At 38.5% G+C, this 21,860-nt stretch overlaps 2 protein-coding genes across 4 annotated transcripts in view; one reads left to right on the forward strand and one right to left on the reverse strand.

Moving 5' to 3' along the window:
- Window positions 1-19,257, reverse strand: LOC127009266 (calcium homeostasis endoplasmic reticulum protein-like). 2 transcript variants are annotated; one of them, XM_050882161.1, is made up of 15 exons: window positions 19,103-19,257; window positions 17,760-17,930; window positions 16,937-17,361; window positions 15,050-15,208; window positions 14,408-14,643; window positions 13,973-14,047; window positions 12,852-12,963; window positions 12,208-12,366; window positions 11,215-11,374; window positions 4,722-4,841; window positions 4,339-4,597; window positions 3,659-3,841; window positions 2,287-2,409; window positions 1,527-1,712; window positions 1-1,408 (listed from the first exon to the last, which is right to left on the reverse strand). In XM_050882161.1, exons 1-15 carry the CDS (start codon window positions 19,125-19,127, stop codon window positions 1,132-1,134), a joined length of 2,670 nt encoding a protein of 889 aa, XP_050738118.1. In that variant the 5' UTR covers window positions 19,128-19,257; the 3' UTR covers window positions 1-1,131. The 2 variants fall into 2 exon arrangements, with proteins under 2 accessions (XP_050738118.1, XP_050738117.1); XM_050882160.1 differs by having other exon boundaries at window positions 4,722-4,844.
- LOC127009268 (glycoprotein-N-acetylgalactosamine 3-beta-galactosyltransferase 1-like) overlaps window positions 11,402-21,860 on the forward strand; it is an 18,180-nt gene continuing 7,721 nt past the window's right edge. Inside the window, exons 1-2 of one of the 2 annotated variants that reach the window (XM_050882164.1) lie at window positions 19,686-19,823; window positions 20,910-21,035. In XM_050882164.1, the coding sequence (XP_050738121.1) occupies window positions 21,033-21,035 (3 nt within the window). In that variant the 5' untranslated portion in view covers window positions 19,686-19,823; window positions 20,910-21,032. Of the gene's footprint in view, window positions 11,987-19,685; window positions 19,824-20,909; window positions 21,036-21,860 lie in introns of those variants that run through there. The other variant, XM_050882165.1, reaches the window with a different exon arrangement.

Genomic DNA, 21,860 nt, shown 5'->3' on the forward strand with positions numbered 1-21,860 from the left:
TAAAGCCCAAATTATTTATGTATTTGTGGTTCAAATATTTGGCTTCATGTTGGCAATATCAAAAAGAAAATTTTAATATTAATTTACATTTTTGAAAAATTGTTAAACATTATATTGCATACATTCATTGCTAAATGAAATATATTATTATTTCCCATAAAAAAATGCTAAGACAATTGGTATTAGCAGTTCACACTTCCTTACACACATTCATGTAAAATTTTGGATTGTATTTCTGACAAATATATATTCCTGTGCATTGTGTTCATGTATCTAATATTTCATCACTGTAACTTATTTTCTAATTTGCTTGACTCAAAACTTGTTCTAGTTAAGTTATAAAATGACAAGGTTTTCATTTTTTCTTTTAATTAGAAACAAAATATTCATCTAGGTGTATGCTATAACCATAAGGCATTCAACAGCAGTTTTAACTTTTAGAACAAGAGAATCACACATTCCACCAATGGGACACTACAGAGAATCTAAAATTAGTGGCTGCAATATAAATTTAGTATTTATATCAATAGCAATAATGATAAGAAAACTGAATTTTTCTCCTTATCAAGGTTGTCAAAACCTTAAAATCTGATACTGTTTCTGATTCATTCTTTCTGCAAACTAGAAATGTGTGTGTGAGGGTCATTTCACTAGTTGTTAATTTCTGTCATTTGTTATTACTTTTTCTTACATGAATCTGAACCTTCGACTTCATTTGATGAAGGAGAATGTGCTGCTTCCTGCTACTGTTGCTGCTTATATTTTGTGCCATTAAAAATATAAGTAACTCCTATCCCCAAAAAGATTAAGAGTACAAAAGGTATAATTAGAATTATCACGACCATTTTGTGAATATTTTTCTTACTATTCCTCACCGAGTCTGTTTTGTAATTTTTTTACGAAAGTATTATGAGAAAAAATTCTTTAAAGTAAATTTCCCTTTGGCAAGTGATCTTTGAAACACTATACATGTCATCAACATGAATATATACATAGCCCCCTCAGTACTTCATACTCATTTCAACTCTAATGGTAGCAACATATTTGGTTTTGTACAATTCCAAGTCAGTATTAAAAACACAAGACTTGGGTTATTTGAAGAATTTATGTGAAAGAAAAGCAGTTAATAAATTAAAACTTTTCCTCTGCTCTAGCTTTCATACGATTGATAAAGGCCTGACCCTTATTTTTTCTGAAAGCCTCATAGGGATCTGTCTGGGCACTGGGTACTCCTAAGCCACGAAATCTTTCTTGAGGGGAGTCTCGTACTTCAGCTGCTGCCACGGGGTCGCTGATTCCTTGTTCCTTCACTCCTAGGCCTGACCCTCCCCAACCCATCTTTCGCAGCATCTGGTGGCCTTTGTTGTTCTCGTCCAATCGTTGATCAAACTTCTGAAAACCACCTCCCCTACAGAAAGGAAAGGTATATTAGTATCAGATAGTCAACTGTTCAATATGGGTATCAGCAAAATCATATAATTTACATTTTGAAAAAAATAAGGTATAATAATAAAATATCAACTTACCCAAAAGCTGGAGGAGTTGGACTTCGAGAGGGAGACCTATTGAAAGGAACTTGGGTTGAAGATGCCCTGGGAGAGGCAGAACGAGACCTCGATCTAGACCTACTTATTCTTCTTGGAGATCTGGAGCTGGAGTTTGACCTTCGTGGTGACTTGGAGTGTGATCTGTGGCGCGACCGAGGCGGTGTTCTGTGGGAATAAGATGGCTGAAGCAATCCTCTTCCTGATGTTAATTACAAGGGTAGGAAGACCATTTGTTCTTCTAGCATACAATGAAATACATGCATTATGGGTAATCTGTTCCTGACCCAGTCTCGTATGTATATACACATACATATCCATACAGTGAGCCCTACATTTTGGCAACTTTAAGTTTGGTGGATTCAGGGTTGGCAGTTTCTTTTCCATGTCACCTCTCAAATTTGGTGACATAACTCTCACTTTAGGTAAATTGAAATTTAGCTCCAATCTTGAAAATAATTAAACAACTACACAAAACCATTAATAATAATAATTATAATGATAATAATAAAAATAATCATAAAATTCGTCTTTCACATTATTCTGATTATTATCATTACTATTAATATTTGGTTATTGTTATTATTTTTATTATTATCATCATTAACCATGGTATATAATATATAGTGAGGTAATGCTAAAACAAATGTAACTTTGTTTTATGATGATAATGATAATGATGGTAATGAAAGAGCAAAGTGGAAATACAATGGGAATCTTACTGCATGACCTTGTAACTTACCTTATTGGGCTGGGTGTGCGTGACCGCTGCTTGGAGGAGTTGCGTCGCACAGGACTTCGACTGCCTGAGCGTGACCTAGAGCGTGACATTTTCTTCTCCTCTACCTTTTCAGGGCTGACAGACCTGAGAAAAGGTTCTTTATGTAAATGAGTCTTTGGCTGCACGATGAGGGATTCCTAATAGAAAGTGTTATAGGAGTAAGTATGAGATACATCATCACCATCAGACCCATTTCTTGCAGATATAGGGTGGTAAATTAAACGCGGCCATTTGAACACTTTGATGAGCATTCTGGACAAACATAATTGAAGGGACAAGACCTCAAGACACACACTGAAATATGGAGACAAATGGCATGGTGTAGTGGTTGGCACATCATCATCACAATCATCATTTTCAACAATTTAAGTCCACAATAGGACACAGCCCTTCCCCAGTGTTCTCCATTTCTCTGTCTAATGTTTGTGCACTCCGTCCTGTTTTGGCAAATGTAATTTCATCGCTCTACCTGGTTGGTCTTCTGCCTGCCTTGATATCTAAAATTTGTGAGTTTATTATGGTGTATAATTATATAGGATTATTTTAATGCAGCGCCCTGCGTGGTGCCCTGTGCTGTGGCAAGTAATCTGCTTTCCTGCGTCCCGACACACACACTGAGCGTCCCGTCTCAGTGGGGAGCAGACACTCAACTTGGGAGGGTACACCGCTCCACCCTCGCCCTCTTGTACCTAATAAACTTAAGAATAGGAACAGAACCTATTCTTTACAATCCAACAGTTCAAGTTGCCAATTTGTTACTTTAGTTATACACTTGTTATCCGTTCTACAGACGATGTTCCCATACAAAGGAGAGTTCATTAAAAAAAAAAAAAAAAAAAAAAAAAAAAAGGTTGTTCATGGGTGTTTCTAAACATCCTTTGTGAAAGTTTGCATTGTGTTTCACCCCTCCTAATTATCAAAGCTTTTGCATACTGGTCATTTTACCTTCATATGCATATTGACATCCCAAAAATGTTTTAGTTGATTTTGCAGCATTTCACTGTCAAGTAAACAGATTTATGCCCAAATGAGAGTCATTTTACACAAAATTTCATATTTGGGGCTGAAATAATTAAATTATATAGCTCACCCAAAATAATTTAGACCTATGGGAAAAATGTGTCAAACTAAAATAAATGAAAGTGCTGATGAGCAGATAGCAAAACTGTTGTAACAGCTATTAGAATATACTTAAAAAGTGAGAATGAGAGCATGATTAGAGGCAAAATTGTTGTAAAAGCTACTGATGTATTGAAAAAAAGAGAATAAGAACATAATTAAAAAAATGAGTGGTATTACATGCTACTGTTAGGACCCATTTTATACACCTTACCTGTATCTTCTGATTGGCTGGTCAGAAGGTTTTTCCTCTTCTTCTGGCGGCGGCTCAATGGTGACAGGCGAGGGAGAGCGAGTAGGGTCTCTCAGACCTTCAGTAATTTCCTTTTCAATGCGCTTTACAGATTGGCTCTTTTCTTTGTAGTAATCATATAAGCCCAGCTGCTCCCATCCTTCACTGAAATCCAATGGACAAATAAATGAAAACCATGGGGTCATTTATGGGCCAAAATTTTAAAGATGTAACAACAAGAACTGGATTTATGTGTCAACAAACATATAGACACTTCGCTCCTTCACATTATCTATTTAAAGGTCAAAGAGGGGTTCTGGTTCATTATACAGGTATATGGTACAGAGGAACACATCACACTCACATCATAGAACTACGCCTGGAAATGCCCACAACTCCTACGAAAGCCTTGACAAATTAGTGTTCTTGGGCGATGAAATGTCTTAAAATACGACCCATAGTGTCCATGTATAATGTGAAGATTTGGTACATGCAATATAGTGCTCATTCAGTGGATCACACTTTTTTTTCTTTTTGAGAACCAATTAAGTGTGCACCACTGCATTTGTTTTAATGTTGTATTTTCTTTTCTTTTGAGGGGTATTTTAAGTTGGAAATGTGTATGTTTACTACTCTCTCTTGATTGACATCAGAAAACTTACCTATTCCGTGGCTTTTCATGAGATGGTGGTGCGTAAAAGTTTTCAACAGCTCTCAGCAACCTGTCACTCGGTGGTGTCGGTGGAGGAAGTCTTAGCTGGTTGGGTTCAAGTGGCATATATTTGTGATCTTCTACTTTTACTAGAGGAGCCATCAGTCCTGCTGGGAGCTCATAGTATGGAACAGTTGGGACTAAATTTTCCTTCTGTTCTTCTACTGGAAATCCTGGTGGAGGTTTGCTGAAATCTACTAGTGGCAAACCTAAAAAGAAATAAAATCATTCATGTCATTGAAACTTTTTGAGTAAAATGATTATTGATAATGAAAGAAAATTAGCAAGCAAGTGAACATACAAAGTAACAACAAACCAAACATATAATGCTACCTGGAGGGAAACCTGGAGGAGGCTGGTTAAAGTCCAGTGTAGAGGGAATTGTTGGTGCTGCTCCCGGCGGGGGTGGAAACTGGGGCTGAGGCGGTGCAGTGGTGAAGCCACCACCCTGAGCTACTGTTAGGAGGAGGAAAAAATACAACTGTTTTATAGGCAGACTGCAATCTTTTGAATACACATGATTACAACTAGTCTAGTTACATATGAAAAAGGCTAAAGGAGATGTACAGCAGCTCCTCATCTACAGCCCCATCCCGTAACATCACATTGGTGTGCTAAGCCAACTAACAGCACCCTTCCACGCGCAGCTGACCATTCAGAGTCACATGACCCACGGACTGACCTGCAGATTAGCATCTCCCTGACCACTGAGAGATATTGCCCTTCTTTAACATCACTGATATGCTGTATTCTCCCAAATATTACCTCACCATCCCTCAGATGACATAGACTTGATTTCTTGTCATATTAGTAAAGTGGTCAAATATATTCTTTACTCAATTTTTGGGGGTTAGTTGGCCATGTTGGATTTTTCAAACCATTCTCTTGGACAGAGTTAGTGCTGTCACAACTTAATTATAAAAATCTCACCCAGCCAGCTAACATTGCTCCAAAAATGGGTGATAAAGCCAATATGGCCATACTACTATTGATAAAAACAAACAAAAAAAAATGGCTGAGAGTCAGACCAACCAAGTTCCTGCCCCCCACCCCTCCCTTTTTTTAATAGTTGTGCTTGCTTATAATTTGGAAATTTACTGCATAACAGCTGGTAAGACTAAACAGACCACATATTATTATTATTATTAATAATAACCACTCAAAATAATCTTGGTAGGAGACTTGTGCACTAGAAGTGGTAACAAAGGAGAAGTGAAGACTCACAGGGCAAAACAATGCTAAACATAGCAATGACCCAGTGTGTCTAAGAAAAAAAAAAACAGACCTAGAAGAACAACCACTCCAGCAAGACTAAACTTTGTGTCAACCAAAGAACCAGATGTCATGAAATAGCCAAATTACCAGTGATCCATAGGAAAGAGCAATTACCTGGTGATCAAGTCCTAAATTATAAAAAAGAAAGAAAATACCAAAAGATGAGACACACAGGAATGGTAAATACAACTCTGGGAAAGCTAATTTTATGTGATCAAATATTTTTTTTGGGGGGAAAGTAGATTGGAGATAATTCTGAGAAGCAAGAGACACAAAACAAGGAAATCTTTCTGAACATTGCTAACTCAGGTACAGAAGAATAGAGTATTATGTCTTTATGTTGGCACATTTATGGTAGGCCTTGCTGACATAATCAAATTGATGATGTGACTGATCTCCCCTTCCCACACACACACATAAAAACATCTATTGTGCTTGCATATAGAAATAAGGAGTAATTCAATCATAAGGAGGGCCAGTTTATAGGATATAGAGGTGACAAAAGACCCAATGACTGGTCTCACACCATTTAAAGGGTGAACGCATCTTCTACTTCAAGAGCGCCTTTCTTTTTCATTAACACACAAATCCGTAGTATAAATATAATGAATGGGCAAGAATATCCATGACAACTGCCTACAGCCAAATGAGGGATCAAATCAGGCTTTTTGTGGGGTTACCTGAGTGTCCTGATATGGTCAAATCAAGTTTACTTGAGTTACTTCCGAGATCTAAAGTGAGTAACTTCAAATAGTATGAAAGATAATGAAATATATTAAATGCAAAGATTCTGATTACCTACCCACTACAGTAACAGCAAGACACAAAGTCCTTCATGCATAATTATTTTGTCAGTTAATTCAATGCATTATAGTTTCAAGGAATCCATGCAATGGTAAGTGTCCAGGGGCATTGCAACAACTGCAGCTTCCTAATAACATTTTCCTACAAAATTGACATCAAAACTTGAGATAACAATTACTGCATATAGTTTTTCATTTAGTAATATATTTTTGCATGTGAAAACATTGAACACTGTTTTTTTTTATTAATTACGGAAGGTTTCTTTTATTGTCTTACGAGTAATATTAGATAAAAAACATATAATTTGCTCCTCCACCAATCATGCACAGAAGGATAATATTTAGTTTTTCTAATATCTTTTTAAATGCTCCAGTAACAGCCAGTTCAAAATACAGTCATCCATTGCTATACAATTGAGTTACATTCCTCAAAAATTGATTATAAAGTGATTTTTTCTATTATTTTTACACCAAGTGAAGCAGCTCAATGGCAAAAAACAAAAACAGGAGCAAAAAGGTTCACTAGACGCTGCTCCAACAAAAGAAAACAGAACAAGAGGCCAAAAGAGAGGTCAATTTCAGGTGGATAGGTGATACTCTCCTCTTGCATGAGTTCAAGTCATAGGCAGGAGAAAATACAGATGAATGAAGGCTGTTCCAGAGTTTACTGGCAGGAGGGATTAAAGAATGATGATGCTGGTTGACTCTTGCATAAGGGACTTGGACAGAATAGGGATGAACAAGATAGTCATGTGCAGCAGGGCTGTGGGGTGAGGGGAGGCATGCAGTTACCAAGTTCAGAAGAGCAGTTAGTGTAAAATTATCACTAGAATATAGAAAGAGATGCAACATGTCGTGGAATTTAAGAGGTAGAAGACTGCTAGTGATAGGAGGGGAGGTGATGAGATGAAGGGTCTTTGACTCCACTCTGTCCAAGAGAGCTGTGTGTGTGGAGCCCCCACACACACGAGATGCATACTCCATACGCAAGTGGACAAGGCCCTTGTATATGGACAGCATTTGGGAGGAGGAAAAGAAATGGCAGAGATAATACAGAACACCTGACCTCGAGGAAGCTGATTTAGTGAGAGAGGAGATATGAGTTTCCAGTTAAGATTTTGAGTTAAGGATAGACCGAGGATGTTTATTGTTAAAGAATGTGACACCTGTGTGTTATTGAAGAATAGGGGATAGGTGTTTGTAACATTGCATCATGCTGACAGGTGGAGAAACTGTTTCTGAGGCATTGAAGGACATCAATTTCCTCCTGCCCCAATCGGAAATGATAGCAAGATCTCAAGTTACGTATTCTGCAGCATCCAGCTTAGAATCACATAATTCCTATAGGGAGGGTCTTTTGTTAAAAGATGTTGAGTAATGCAGTCATCAGTGTAGGAGTGGATAGGACAGTTTGTTTTGGAAAGATCATTAATGATTGATAATATAGTGGAAGCATTTTAGCATTTTACCATGGTTTAATGGGAAGGTATTCCTAGTCACTCAAAAATAATGAAGACTGCCATAAAAGAGGCTCCAACATGCTCAAAGAGCATTATTTGCAATAATCATTTTAACAAAATATAATAAAATTACAAACAAAAGAAAAATTACATTATGAAAGCAGCTTGTACTGTGCTTAGATGTTATTATTACTCTCACAGAAAGAACACCAGCACTTTGTGGTTTGCAAGACACTGGAAAAATGCGTGGACGTGTTCAACCCAAGACAGACTGAGCATAGGGTAGGTAGGGTATGCCTCCCTGTGTAACGTAGTGATCATGTGATTGCACCACTACTGTACAGCACTGTGATCATGTGACTGCACCACTACGGTGCAGCATAGTCATCATGTGGCTGCATCACTAATCACATACAGATTGTCTGACTCATGCAGAGTCGTATACAGGTTTTTGGAAGGGAAAATCAACACCAAATGATCAAACATAGGTTGGTCACATAGCAATGGTTACATGGTTTCACGGAGTTGATATTTGAGACAAATGCTGTAATAGTGCATCAATCCAAGATGTGCAATATGAATATGATTTTTGAGGAACTTACTCATTTGTATAGCAAGGGATGCCTGCAGAAGATAACAGGCAATTTACAGAACATCTGCCCTGCTGGGATGAAGGGCCAGTGATAACAATTCAGAAGTATTACTCAGAGTATAAGTTTCTGCTTTCAAAATTCAGACTATTACAACTTTCAGACAAATGGAATTTCAATCAACAGAATTTTACTGTAAATATTCAAGAATATTAAACAATATTCCTTTAACCTACAAGAAATTGAATGTCCAGGAGATCATAGCTTTTCATGTTGTACAACAACTAATAAATAACTATTCTACACATTTTCTTTGAGCATCATGCTGGTGTTGCTTTTAGTGTGCCTTGCTAAATATGAATGAATAATTTAAACGGATTAACTTTCTGATCAGGATAATTTTCTGGCTACACAATGTTAGTATCATAAGCCACCCCACTAAAAATTAGTGAAGATAATTAGATTAGAAAAATAACACTTTTAGGCTAGAAAAAATGCCCTCAAAATAAAAAATAAAAATATATACATAATATCTTGATTGTTTTAACTGTGGTGACCTACATCATGTCACATTCATGGGAGCATCGTATACATTCCACACAATAATTATGTATGAAAACATTAAAACATGAAAAAAAAAAAATCCTTGGGTAGCAGACTGAAGTGGTTGGTGTGGGAATAAAAAAAATCCTTGGGTAGCAGACTGAAGTGGTTGGCGTGAAAAATAAAAAAAAAAAAAAAAAAAGGCAAGTAAACGTAAGTTGCCGTGTTCTTCGTTGTACCGGAAGAAAAGATCGAGCCAAACAAGAATCTGATTTTCATAGAAAGGAATAACCCCTGGACACTACTAGCACGCTGAAATTCAAATTCATTATTGAGGAATGTGCTGAAGCAATATATATGAGAGCAACAAACATGTACATAACAAATGCAATCACTCACACAAAAATCTAATAAATTAGTTAACTTTTCAGTCTGAAAATATTATTGACTATAAAAACTTTCCATGAAATGTTACGATTCACATGAAGATGCAACCATAGATATAAAAAGAAGCCATAAGTAAAAAGGAAGCAGATGCCAAAATGAACGTAAAAGAACCGTTATAGCATTTCAGGTCACTTCTAAATATGCACAAACATAAAAAAATGTCAAGAAGAGAATAACAGACTTACAAACATCACTATTAGAAGGTTCAGGGGCTGCAAAATAGAATACGAAGGTTTTCAACATGACCCACAGTAGACTTTTCAGTTTTTAGTCAAAACAATATAATGCAAACAACTAACATTTTTTTTTTTTTTTTTTTTACATAAAACTTTCACCCATATAAGACTAGATGATATTCACATAAAATCAGTATGATAAGTTTGCATATAAAAATGTCATCTATGTTTAATAAATACATATGATCCTTTAGTGTCTGTGTGTGTGTGTGTGTGTTTATGTGTGTGTGTGTGTGTATATTTACCTACATGTGACATACGGGAAAAGAGCTACGGTCGCGTTGTCCCATCTCCATATCCACTCTTTTCCAACTTTTCCTTAAAATCATGAATGTTTCTCGCACAAACCACCTCCTCCTCCAGTCTATTCCACAGCTCAATGCTTCTGTTTGGGAAGCTAAACTTTTTCACATCTCTCCTACATGTGGTCGCCCTCAACTTCTTTCCATGTGTGTGTGTGTGTGTGTGTGTGTGTGTGTGTGTGTGTGTGTGTGTGTGTGTCATAACATGTAGCAGCAGGGATCTTACTCCTTGTATAGACACAGTAAGGTGAAGAGTCAATAATGTTTTAACAAATATAAAAGAATATGAAAAGAGAGGCTTGAAAGTTTGAGGAGAAATTGGTGGCCATAACAACAGATCAATAATTACAGGCAATAGATGATGATCAGTACATCATTAAGGTCTTGGACAAGTAACCACCTTCGAGCAACCAATGGGTACAGCCCTCGTTCATTCCCTTTTCTCACAAACTTTCCCCCAACATCAGCCATCATGAGCTCTCTTGCCTCCTCAGTTTTTATTCCCACACTACATATAATAAAACCCTGCCTATCTGGCCCCTGGGTATACAGATACCCCATGCACCTGGCAAAAATGTGGCTGATCAAAAGTAGAAAATCCAAGAAAACTGATAAAAAATTACAGAAATCCAAGTGGCAGAAGATTTGAAATACCCCCACTACGTGACTCTTTACTTTCATTTTCCACCACCGCGACAGAAGCGCTGCACCCCTACTCTACAGCCCCCATCCTCAACACACTTCACCCTAAATCAGCTGATACACGTAGGCCCTATACACACTATAGGGACAGTCCCACTCAAATAAAGGGATGTTTTTGCTCTGGTCACAGTCCAAATGAATTCACACACACACATTTTTTTACTCTGTATAACTAAACTCTTCCTAACACTTGCATTCATGCTTCTGCATTCCCATGCTTCCACAAAATTCTGACATATCTATTGAGGACCTATTTAGAGTCAGTCATGATGACTACATTATCTACACATATTAAAATAATTCAACTAAAAAACCAATAAATGAATAAATAAAAACTAAATACATAAAATAAGCAACATAAACTATTTTGCATACATAGTACACAGCAGACAATATCTAGCCAAATTTGGCCACTTATATAAATGTGTAAATAAAGTAAAACTTTAATGTAGCATATGCTCAACTTACCTGCGGCTGCAGCGGCTGCTGCTGCTGCTGCTGCTGCCGCCGCTGCTGCAGCGGCTGCGGCTGCTGCAGCTTGCTGTTCTAGTTGTTGTTTCTGCTGTTCAAGTGCTTGTATTTGATTTGTAGCATGTTGAACAAATGCATTGTGCTGCTGCTTATACCCCTGGAAATTACAACTTAATTAGAAAATTATGTTGTGAAAATATACTATGTTCTTATTGAGGTAGTATAGGCAAAAGGAAAATATAGAATGACATTTATTAGACAGTGTATAAAAGGCAAAAAGGTTTGGAGTGGTGGAGAGAATGCGAATTAAATGGATTGAGGAAAAAATGTGCAAGGAAAGACTTAAAGGAAAAGAAGAAGGAAATGCCTTTGATAGGAGCTATATTTAGCATATGAATAGGGAAGTGAGGAATGACTTTGAGAAGAGGAGCTATATTTAGAATATGAATGGGGAAAATTGACGACTTAATGGCAGCTCCTAGAGGAAATATGGCATCAAAACTATCAGATAAAATAAAGTATATCTGAAACATTTTTCCTTGTTTGAAGAATTCCTAGATAGTGTTAATAAGGGGAAAATGTTTGGAGTGGTGGGGAGACTCCCAGCTACATAGATTGAGGAAAAAGATACTAAAGGAAAGAATTAAAGGAAAGAGAAGCAAGGAAATGTCTTTGAGAAAAGCTATATTTAGGATATGAATGGAGAAAATTGAAGACCGTGGCAGTTCCTAGAGGGAAATACGGCACCAGAACTACCAGACAAAATAAGGTATATATGAGACACCTTTCCTGGTTTAATGAATTTCTTGAGGGAGCAAGGGGTCAGAGATAGTTAGAAAACACAGTGTGAAGCTTAAATTAGAAGAAAAAAAACCCTCATTCTACTTAGGTGTCTAAACAAATTTTAAGCTGGGATATTTTCATTATAACACCTGAGGAATAGTTTAATTTTGAGGAGAAATGGAAATCACCATGATATATATACATTACCTCAAAAGTAGCATCAATGTGTTGGTTAATTGTTGCCACAACTTGGGGAAATTCCTCAATCAATCCTTTCTCAAAAGCCCCCCATGATTCAACAGGATTTTTTAACTGCATCAACACCACATCTTCAAGATTAATCTTGGATTCCCATAAGGAAAGTAGCTGAAAAAAATAAAATAATTATTTAATTTTCTAAAAAGATGTAATTAGCAATTAGAAAAGTAAGAACAGGAAATCAGACTTGGCTAATAAATCTTAAGAATCACAGTGATTTACTGGCCTGGTCATCACAGTATTGATAAGGGTTTTATGGACAAGTTTGGGTAGTTTCTTAAGGAATTTGTTGAACCTGGAAGACACTTAATCTCTGGTTATTATAATTATTGGATTGTCAGCGCTCATTTGAAACCATTCCCTTCTAGGTTCTTTGAACGGGCTGACTGGAATAATCCTGTAAATCATGTGTCTCATCCAACTCATATCTCAGGCCATACCCTTGACATTTTTTTTTCCTGTGGGTTTTAAGTGTTTTAGATGAAGATAAAGGAGGAGGAGCACATTACACTTAGACATTGAGACAAGTTAATGAGTGAATAGTCTCCATTGCAAAATACTTGACCTGGCTTTCTCCTACATGGCAAAATTACCTTATCTAGTTTAGACTTCTGATCATCAGATGCAACTGTCATGGCACTGCAAAACATTGGAACCAACACTTTTTCAAGGGCTTCTTTTAGATCATCAGCATTTTTGCGAACACTGAAAAAAAGAAAAAAAGAAAAACATTAGTTACTTGTTATAGAGAATATTAAACATTCTAAAATATTCACATGGTACACTGGCCAAGAAGGGTTGTGGCATATCTTGGCAGGTGATCACCATGTAGTGGATGTCAAATTAATAACCCGTCAATTACTTTCTCATATTCCAACAAAGAAAGGATTTAAATAATTAACAAAATGGCAACAGGACCTGACACTTTCAGACGCCAAAGAAATATTACCAGTGCGTGTGTATGAATGAATACAAAGATAAGCACATACTCTGATTTAACTATAGGATGTCATGTGGATCATTTATAAATAAAATAAAAAATCTGGATAGGCTACTCTTTAGCCCAGTACCATCACTAGAGGCACAAAAACAGTCCCTCCACCAAGTTTGTACCCCACATTTGATGATGTTAGGTGCACCTATTCTGAAAACCCTCTTCTTCATCCTGAACATTGCAATCAAGTTACCTTTCTCTCTTTGTTTTAAGGATGGAAGCTGCATTGTTGGCTTCACTAATGTACTAATAACTAGCATGTTCAGTGTGCCTGGCACGACACAGTGATGCCAGGCATAAGGATTGTCACATGAACACTTGTTTGACCACTGGTAGGCAGTGCATGAGATGCAGATGCTAAGATGCGTCTTCACATGACAGTAAGAGGGGAATTAGCATGAAACTCACGAGTAAAGTTGGCAAAAATTGGGATGGGAAGAATCTAGGACGACGCAAAACTCATGAAATGCTAAACTAGAGTAGTGTGAAACTCGTGACCCCTTGGAAAATAAATAGCAAAAATAGTGGTTTGAGACAGGTAGTTTATTTCCGGATTCACTTTATTTGCAGGGGTTTCAGAACATATCGCCTGCAAATAGTGGAGGTCAACTGTAAAAGAAAAAAACTCCATTTTGAGGTAAGAAGGCTATGACTTTCAAGTCTGTATTAAGAAGATGGAGAGTGGAGACAAAGAAATTACAGAAAATTTTAGTTTCTTACCAGTGATGTAGAACATCATTCATCAAGTAGATGATATGTAGCTTGTGGTTGAATGGACCAGTGTTGGCTGTGGCTCTGAAAGAAAGAAAAAAAGAAACATTGTCACTCACTCAGTGATGATCTATAATAACTATGGCTTATAAAATAAATTGAAGCAGATGAGTGGAAATAAGTTTATTTATAAATGCTTAGCCTAAACAAACACTGCACAGGTTAAGCTTTATCTCAATATATGCAGTACTTTTTCCATATTGTTTCTTTTGGCAATGCCTCCCCACAGAATGCAGTGATCCTTTCCCCATTCCAGTTCCTGGCTTGTCCTCTGCTTAAAAAAATAAAATAAAATAAAAATAAAAAATGCTAACACAAGTGTAGCATTTTCCAGATAAATCTCAAGATCATTAATATATATTTGTCATACAACATAAGACATACTTCCACAGCAAGTATCGAGACAGCCACTGATTCTTAGCTGGAGACTGAGCATTGGTGAAGATCCAGTGTTTCCCATTAGAGATGGAGTCCTTGGTACAAGACTCAGTTATTGGCCCCAACAGCTCATCCAACTCATGAATTGAAAAGCCCAGCTCGTTGGCTTCATTGCGCAGGACTTCACCTCTGGCAACATATATGCCCTCTCTCACCTGACCTTCTTTTTGTTGATCCAGAACCTGCAAAGAGCACACTCCATTTAATCTCTAATTCAAATTTTGAATTACACATTAGACTTTAAGGATATATGTTAATATTATTCAACCCTAGAAGAACAAATTCTTCTTTAAGCTGAAGAGATTAATGTGAAATAAGTGACTGAATTGAAAAATTTTAAACACATAAAAACTCCCCTCTTCAAATTTGTTCTTATTCAAAACACAGAATGAAGTAGAAGCACTTAAATAAGCTATTTACCCACTATCACCATAACCAATATGTAATTTTTAACTTCCTTTTGTTCCTTGAATTAAATCTAAGAGCCTGAAAATACCTACTTCATTACTTTATCATGAAATGTCTCTTGGAATGTTACTGATAATCAACATTAAGAGAGCTAATAATCATAAAACTATGATAACATACCAGTTGCTGGGCAGCTAGATTCTGTTCACTTTGGTGTATTTGTTCCTGTAACTGCTGCTGCTGGTTCACCAAAGACTCAATTGTTACACTTGGAGGTGGGTGAGGGGGAGGCTGGGCAAACCCAGGTGTGGTGGTGGTGAAGGCTCCAGGCTCTCCAGCCTAGCAAAGACATTGAAAAAATCTTAGTCCTAAAATGTCATCTAAGTATTACTCAAGGATTGACTTTTCCTTCTCACAGATACTGTCTATGCTGCATCTTATATTGATGGACCCAGCTTTTCATTGTAATTTGTGAATCTCTGTATTATGAAGGTATTAAAATATTCCAAAATTTTACTGTCACACCAAAATATCTGAGTTTTACATTCATTCATTCATTTTATCGACGCCTTCTCCTAGGAGCTCCCACCAGGGGATGGCCACGGCAGAAGAGCTTCCAACTTTCTCTATCCAGACACTCCCTCCTTGCCTGCTCAAAGTTTCTCAAAGATCCTTCCCCCCTCTCCCTAACGTACTCTTGCACCCTATCCCTTCATTTCACTGGAGGTCATCCTCTAGCATTCCCTCCCTCTATCTCACTCACATACACCCTTCTGGTCGTCTTACTCTCCTCCATTCGCTCCATGTGGCCAACCCACTTTAAAACCACAGAGTTTTACACTTAGAAAGAAATGCACTAAGCTACTCTGGGAGCTAATTCATCACTGCGTTGACATCTTAGTATGAGGTCAGAACAATCTCTACAGTGCCGAGTTACATTCACATGTATAGCTGCACTTATTACTTAACATTTGTTTTTCACACTTGCCTTTAGCCTTTTCTGCCTTATTTAAAGAATCTGAATGCATAATCCAGAAATTTTCATGATAAATTTTGCAGGAAGAAATTAGACCCTACCAGAATGTGTGGGCACAACCACTCCCACTACTACCATTGCACAACTCAGCTCTGCAAAATGCATTATCTTATGCTACTGATATTTTTTATTAAACCCTTAATGACGACTATGCCACTGGCGTCATATAGTTTTTACTGATGTAAACAACGAGCATGACGCCAGCGCCGGAAAGCAAGAAGCTCTCTGGAAACTGAACGGCACGCATAACTATGTATCTGTCGATGCTAAGTGACTAACTGGCATCTCTTTTGTCTAAAAATAGCACAGTTCCTGCCTACGCATCATGGCGTCTGCAGAGTGATCATGTTCCCTCAGCCAATCTGCTTCGGCGGTCTTCCTTTAGTTTCTGCTCGTCATGTGCGTGCTAAGGGCACTGATTTACTTATACTTTTACTTACTTCCACTGATTTACCTAATGTTCTAGATGAACCAATATCTAGGAGTGGGAAGCGAAAGTTGGAATTTTGGGGGAATCATGGAATTCCAACCAAACAGTCTGTCCAAATAATAATCTGATTTCACAGTTGAGTTATACGGATGATTTTCTACAACTTTTATTCAATGAGATTTATTTCAGAATGAAAAAACTACAAAAATTAATTTTCGAGTTTCACCACAAATTTGGCTCTCCGTAGGCGGTAAATGTCTAGGTCAAAGATTATAAACTATGTTTTTCAGACTCAATCATGATAAAATGAGCAACTTTTCTTCATTAAATTTTCCTGCACGTCGCACCAGTAAAAAGTTTGAATTTTGGGGGAATCATGGAATTCCAGCCAAATGTAACCTAGAAAGAAAAAAAACGGATTTCACAGCAGGGTGCGCCAGGAAATTTTCTATACAGCAACTTTTATGACTTTTTCTCAGTTTCAAAGTGTATTTTTCGATGACTTTTGTGTTATGGGGAATCTCCCGAGAAAAACTTTTGCGGTTTAATGGGGTTAATTTATACCTGAATCTAGTATATAACTCTGTGACAGCTGACTCACCTGAGGAGCTGTGTAGGTCGAGTCACCGGGAGGAGGAGGTGGAAATGATTGAGAGGAGTGGACGAACGGTGGCTCTGTGTTGCTAGTGGGCACAAAAGAAGTGGGGTTGGCAAAATTTGGGTCACCTGGGGGAAATGTTGCAGGTGGCTCACTAGTAGGGGGTGGTGGAGCAAACTGCCCTTGGTTAAAGCCTCCTGTTGAAACAGGTGCTTGTGGAAATTGAGGAGGGAGATCAGGTTCAGGATACCCTGAGGTAGGAGGGTATGCATAGGCTGGGGGAAAATTTTGTCCAGGAAAACCACCTCCTCCACCCCCACCAGGGAATCCCTGGGGGGGAGGTGGGGGTTGGTGGAGTGCAGGTTGTGGTGATGGTTGAGACTGTTGTTGCTGCTGCTGCTGCTCACGTGCTTGACGATGTTTCAAAACTGTTTAGGGATATGGAAACAGTAAGACATATTCTACAGATTTTGTTCCAGTTCTTTAATAACTAAATAATAGTAGTTTTATAAATATTTTAGTAATATGTGTTTTCTGCAGCAATACTCCTAGGAAAAAATAAAAAAAGATATATTTATGTCACAAAATAGATATAAAGCATACAAAACATCGAAAACACTGAGAATAAGAGGCCGAGTAGGCTTTGAAAAATATTGGACAATAATAAATTTCAAATACCATAACTAATTCATTTATTGAAGAGCAGAAAACCTTATTATTTTAAATGAAAATGTTTCAAGCAAAAATCTTTTAATACAATATATCTAATTCCCTCACACGTGAAGATTCAGGCATACAGACAATTGATAAAAAGTATGACACTTACTTGCTTGCTCAGTAGTGACTTTGTACTGGTAGTAGTTGAAATATTCTCCGCCAAAGAGGAAGCTGAACTTGGGGTTGTCCTTCTGCTTCGTCTTGGTCATTTGCTCAAACTCCGGGCCATTGCGGGCCACAAACTGAGCCAGCTTGTCGATGATGTTTTTCAGCTCTTGATCTATTATAAAAAAATAAAAAAACATCCAGACAATCTACAGCAATTAGCTCCTCTTAACAAATTTTGAATGACATAGCATATAAACTAATACCAAAATTTAATACATTATTGTTAATTAAGGACAGATAACTAGCTATATACTGCTGCTCAGAATGTAATTTCCTTGATATAGGAAAATTCCCTAAGTTTTACTAAATTCACATACAAGTAATGTGCAGCATGTTGTTTTACCCAATGTACCCAATTGAGACCCCAGTTATAACCTCAATGTACACACTAAAGTATCTTCTTACCCAAATAAGCATAAGGCATCTTTTTATCCAAATGTGGGATTTTATAGGTGTAAAAAGACATACCCATTGGAGTGCACTGAGGTATCATTGGTGTAAAATGACATCAACATTCGTGTACAGTGGGATGTCAATGGTGTAAAGTGACATCTGCAGTGGGGTAAACTCAAAAGACATCTTCATTGGCCTACCTCCCAATAAACTGCCCCCCCGCTTGCATTTTAAAGAACTAATTAAAAAATATCTCCGAGTGATTTGTGACAGCAAAGCAATACGGTAGTATGTTGTCTGTGCACAAAGTACTTCATGTAGCACCCAGATGCCCTTAGCTGAGTGTCCCGCTGAGGGCCCGCTGCCCTGTCCTGCGTTACTTAAATCCGCTGGCCAACACTGCATGCCAAATAAATCTAAATCAACATAACCAAACTTAACACTACGTAACCTTCCTAAAAGGGCGGCTTCGCCCCCCTCGTCCCCTCCTTATATTTTCCATACATCATTCGTTACCGCACTGCATTCATGGACCAAAAAATAAGAATACAAAATGCAAGTATTAACTTCGCAAGCAGTGGCTACCCCTTCTTCAACATTAGCCAATCAAGGAACTAACTTGATGACCACCGGCTGCAAAAAAAACCTACCGGTCTACCCTGGCATCACCACGTCCGTGCCGGGCAGGGTGACTGGCAGCGGGTGAGCCAGCCCCGTGTCAACGAGGCTTGCGTTTGTCAGTGATGAGGAAGGCAACAAGAGCAAGGTCCCTCAGCGGCTCCCAGGGCCAGCTCCTCATGTTGGGAACGTTCACGAAGCCTGGCCAGCACTCGCCACTAGGCCTTCCACACACCGGCCTCGGCTGTGTATGAACATTACTTTGTCACTCACCTGGCGGGGGCTGCGGGAGCTCCATCTCAGCCGCGGTGCATGGACGGGGCTGCGGCAGGGCCAGAGAAATGCGGCGAATTATTGCGGCGCCGCCCCGCACGCCGCTGTTGGTAGGAATTACCTCGCAGCCGTTAAATAGCTCGCAGAGGGGTCCAACTCGCTTACTTTTTCTATATTTCACTCACCGCTATCATTTACTTGTCCTGTTTCGGCTCCAATACACAGTACATACATCAAGGAAACACTTTTAATCAAGAGAAGGATTCATAATAAATGAACATGGCAGATTTTAGAAATAATTATCCCACGTTTATATTCACTCAGTTCTTGCTTGTTTGGTCTGTTGGTCTGGTGTGTTGTCGTCTGGCGGGCAATATCAACCATCACAAAGATAACAAGTGGACAAACTAGAACAAATCAGGCAAATTAATAGGTTTTCCTGATGAGTAGTCTTTAGTGCGCATGCGTACTGGACAGCAGGGAGATTTATTTCTGCGAGGAGGTATTTCTCGCTTCAGCGCCCCGTGTGTGTAAACACGGCAGGGCTGCCACCCGCCGCGGCCGCCAGGGCTGCCAACCCTGCTCGATGCAGCCTCGGCTCTATGTATGGGAGCGATTACCTCTATAAGGAAACTTTTCTGTTATTTCACGCCCATCCACGTATACGGGGATTGTATGGTGGCGGCAGCGACGGCGGCGGACGGGCGGTGACTGCGGGAAGGTAGCGGGAAACCTTTGATTTTTCTCGTATGTGGCTCACTATAAATAGACACAATGACAGTGACAGTGATTGTAATACTGTACGTACAGTACGTACTACACACGTGTATACATGCTGTACGTGCATGACTGTACGTACACACTAGACAGTGACTTTACATACAGGTCGCAAGAAGAAGATGGGATATATAACCCTTGGGCGTCCTGCCCTGAGTATGACGGGCATCACGCCTCGTGGTTGGGGAAGGTGCTGGGCAGAGGCTTCATCATGCTACAGCTAACAGTCTGCCTAGACGTGATGACCTCAGGCGTGGCCCACGCTCCAGGGCACACCTCGATGATGAATGGGAGATATATGTGGAGGAAGAAAGTATTCCAGGGAGGGTGGTGCAGGAGTTTCAGAGGAGTGTATAGAGAAGAGTCGGCCTTCTTCATGTATGTCTGTCAGTCTACCGACTGACTGGGCTGTTTTGACTCCACAGTGGGCAAGGAGTTCGGTGTCGGCATTGAGACATCCAAGTAGGCAGCTACTGGTGGGGCAGGGTATGGGAGAATCTTTCAAGGGTGGGGGTGGGGGGGGTTGCTGACAGATTGGCTGCAACCGGTCCGTCAAAAAGGACTGGCGTGTCTCTTAAGAGTCAGCCGATGGAGAGGAGGCAATATGAAAAAATCCAACTGAAAGACGGCGCTTAATTGATATGTGGAAAAGGAGATAAGTGGTACAGAGGTGGTAGAGGAACAAAAATAAAATTGAAAAAGAAGAATGGTATGAAGGAGATTTGGGAAGTGAATTACTGCTTAAAAAGTGGAACCTTAGAAGTAAATGGAAGGAAGAGAGAAAAGGGTTTTCCAGAGTTGTAAGGCATGTCCCGAAGACAAAGAGACAGTTGAACACTTTAACAGAATGTGAAGATTTTAGCACACAAAGACATGAACTAAATAGACAAGCAGAATAGATCATTGGCAGGGAGTGCGAAGAAAGGAAGGACGAGGAAGACAGGGGACTCAAAGCTGTGGTACTGGGACTGACGGGACACAGACAAAGACGGCAAAATAGTGAGCCACATAAAACTTTCCTGGTTTAAAGCTGGAGACGGAGCGAGAAGAATAATTAAAGGCTACAAAGGAAGGAAGATCAAGGAGTAACGAGCTAAGAAGCGGTACAAAGCGTCACAGGTCTACAGAAGAAGAAGCGTTCTACCAACGTGAAATGGCAAGTGTTACTGGAAGATTTTAGATTGAGCACAAAATGATAGAGAATAGTAAGACATATCAATTAACTTGCTGACAATAAAAGAGACTGCACAAATAATATATTATAACTTTTGTATAGAGAATCAGAAGAAAAAGATTGATGTACATTTGTATGAAGAACTGCGGGAACGTCTGACCGAGGACGTTTTTTATCAATTTCAGCGGTGTCGTAATTCATAAAGCTTCTAGAAATATCAGCAACAGATTTCGCTACTTTTTTATCTTTTAGATATTCTATGAATGGAACTTGCTTATCGGCTCTTAAAGGGTGAGAAAACACCTTTTAACGAGAACCAGCCTGTCATAGTTCCGGGAATGTCGTGTCTCATGACATTATTTTCATTTTTTACACTAAATATATATATATATATATATATATATATATATATATATATATATATATATATATATATATATATATATATATATATATATATATATATATATATATATATATATATATATACCTGGCATGCAAAGTAGTACATACCCCGGCATGTTAATTTATTGCATATATGTACTTATACATGTATAGTGTGTGTGTATGTGTGTGTGTGTGTGTGTGTGTGTGTGTGTGTGTGTGTGTGTGTGTGTGTGTGTGTGTGTGTTCTTAGCTTTACAACATTGAGTAAGAGTCGTATGGCCCGTTTTTTGTCACACTTTCCAATATATTTTCTGAAATTATTTTCATGCATTCATGATTCCACTGTATATAATATTCGATCCGTTTATCATTGTAAATAATTCTTCAGGCCAGGATTAAGAGTACTGCGTAGTGCTCTTT

Source organism: Eriocheir sinensis, chromosome 40 (assembly GCF_024679095.1).
Source record: "Eriocheir sinensis breed Jianghai 21 chromosome 40, ASM2467909v1, whole genome shotgun sequence".
In the NCBI taxonomy this organism is placed as follows: Eukaryota; Metazoa; Arthropoda; class Malacostraca; order Decapoda; family Varunidae; genus Eriocheir; species Eriocheir sinensis.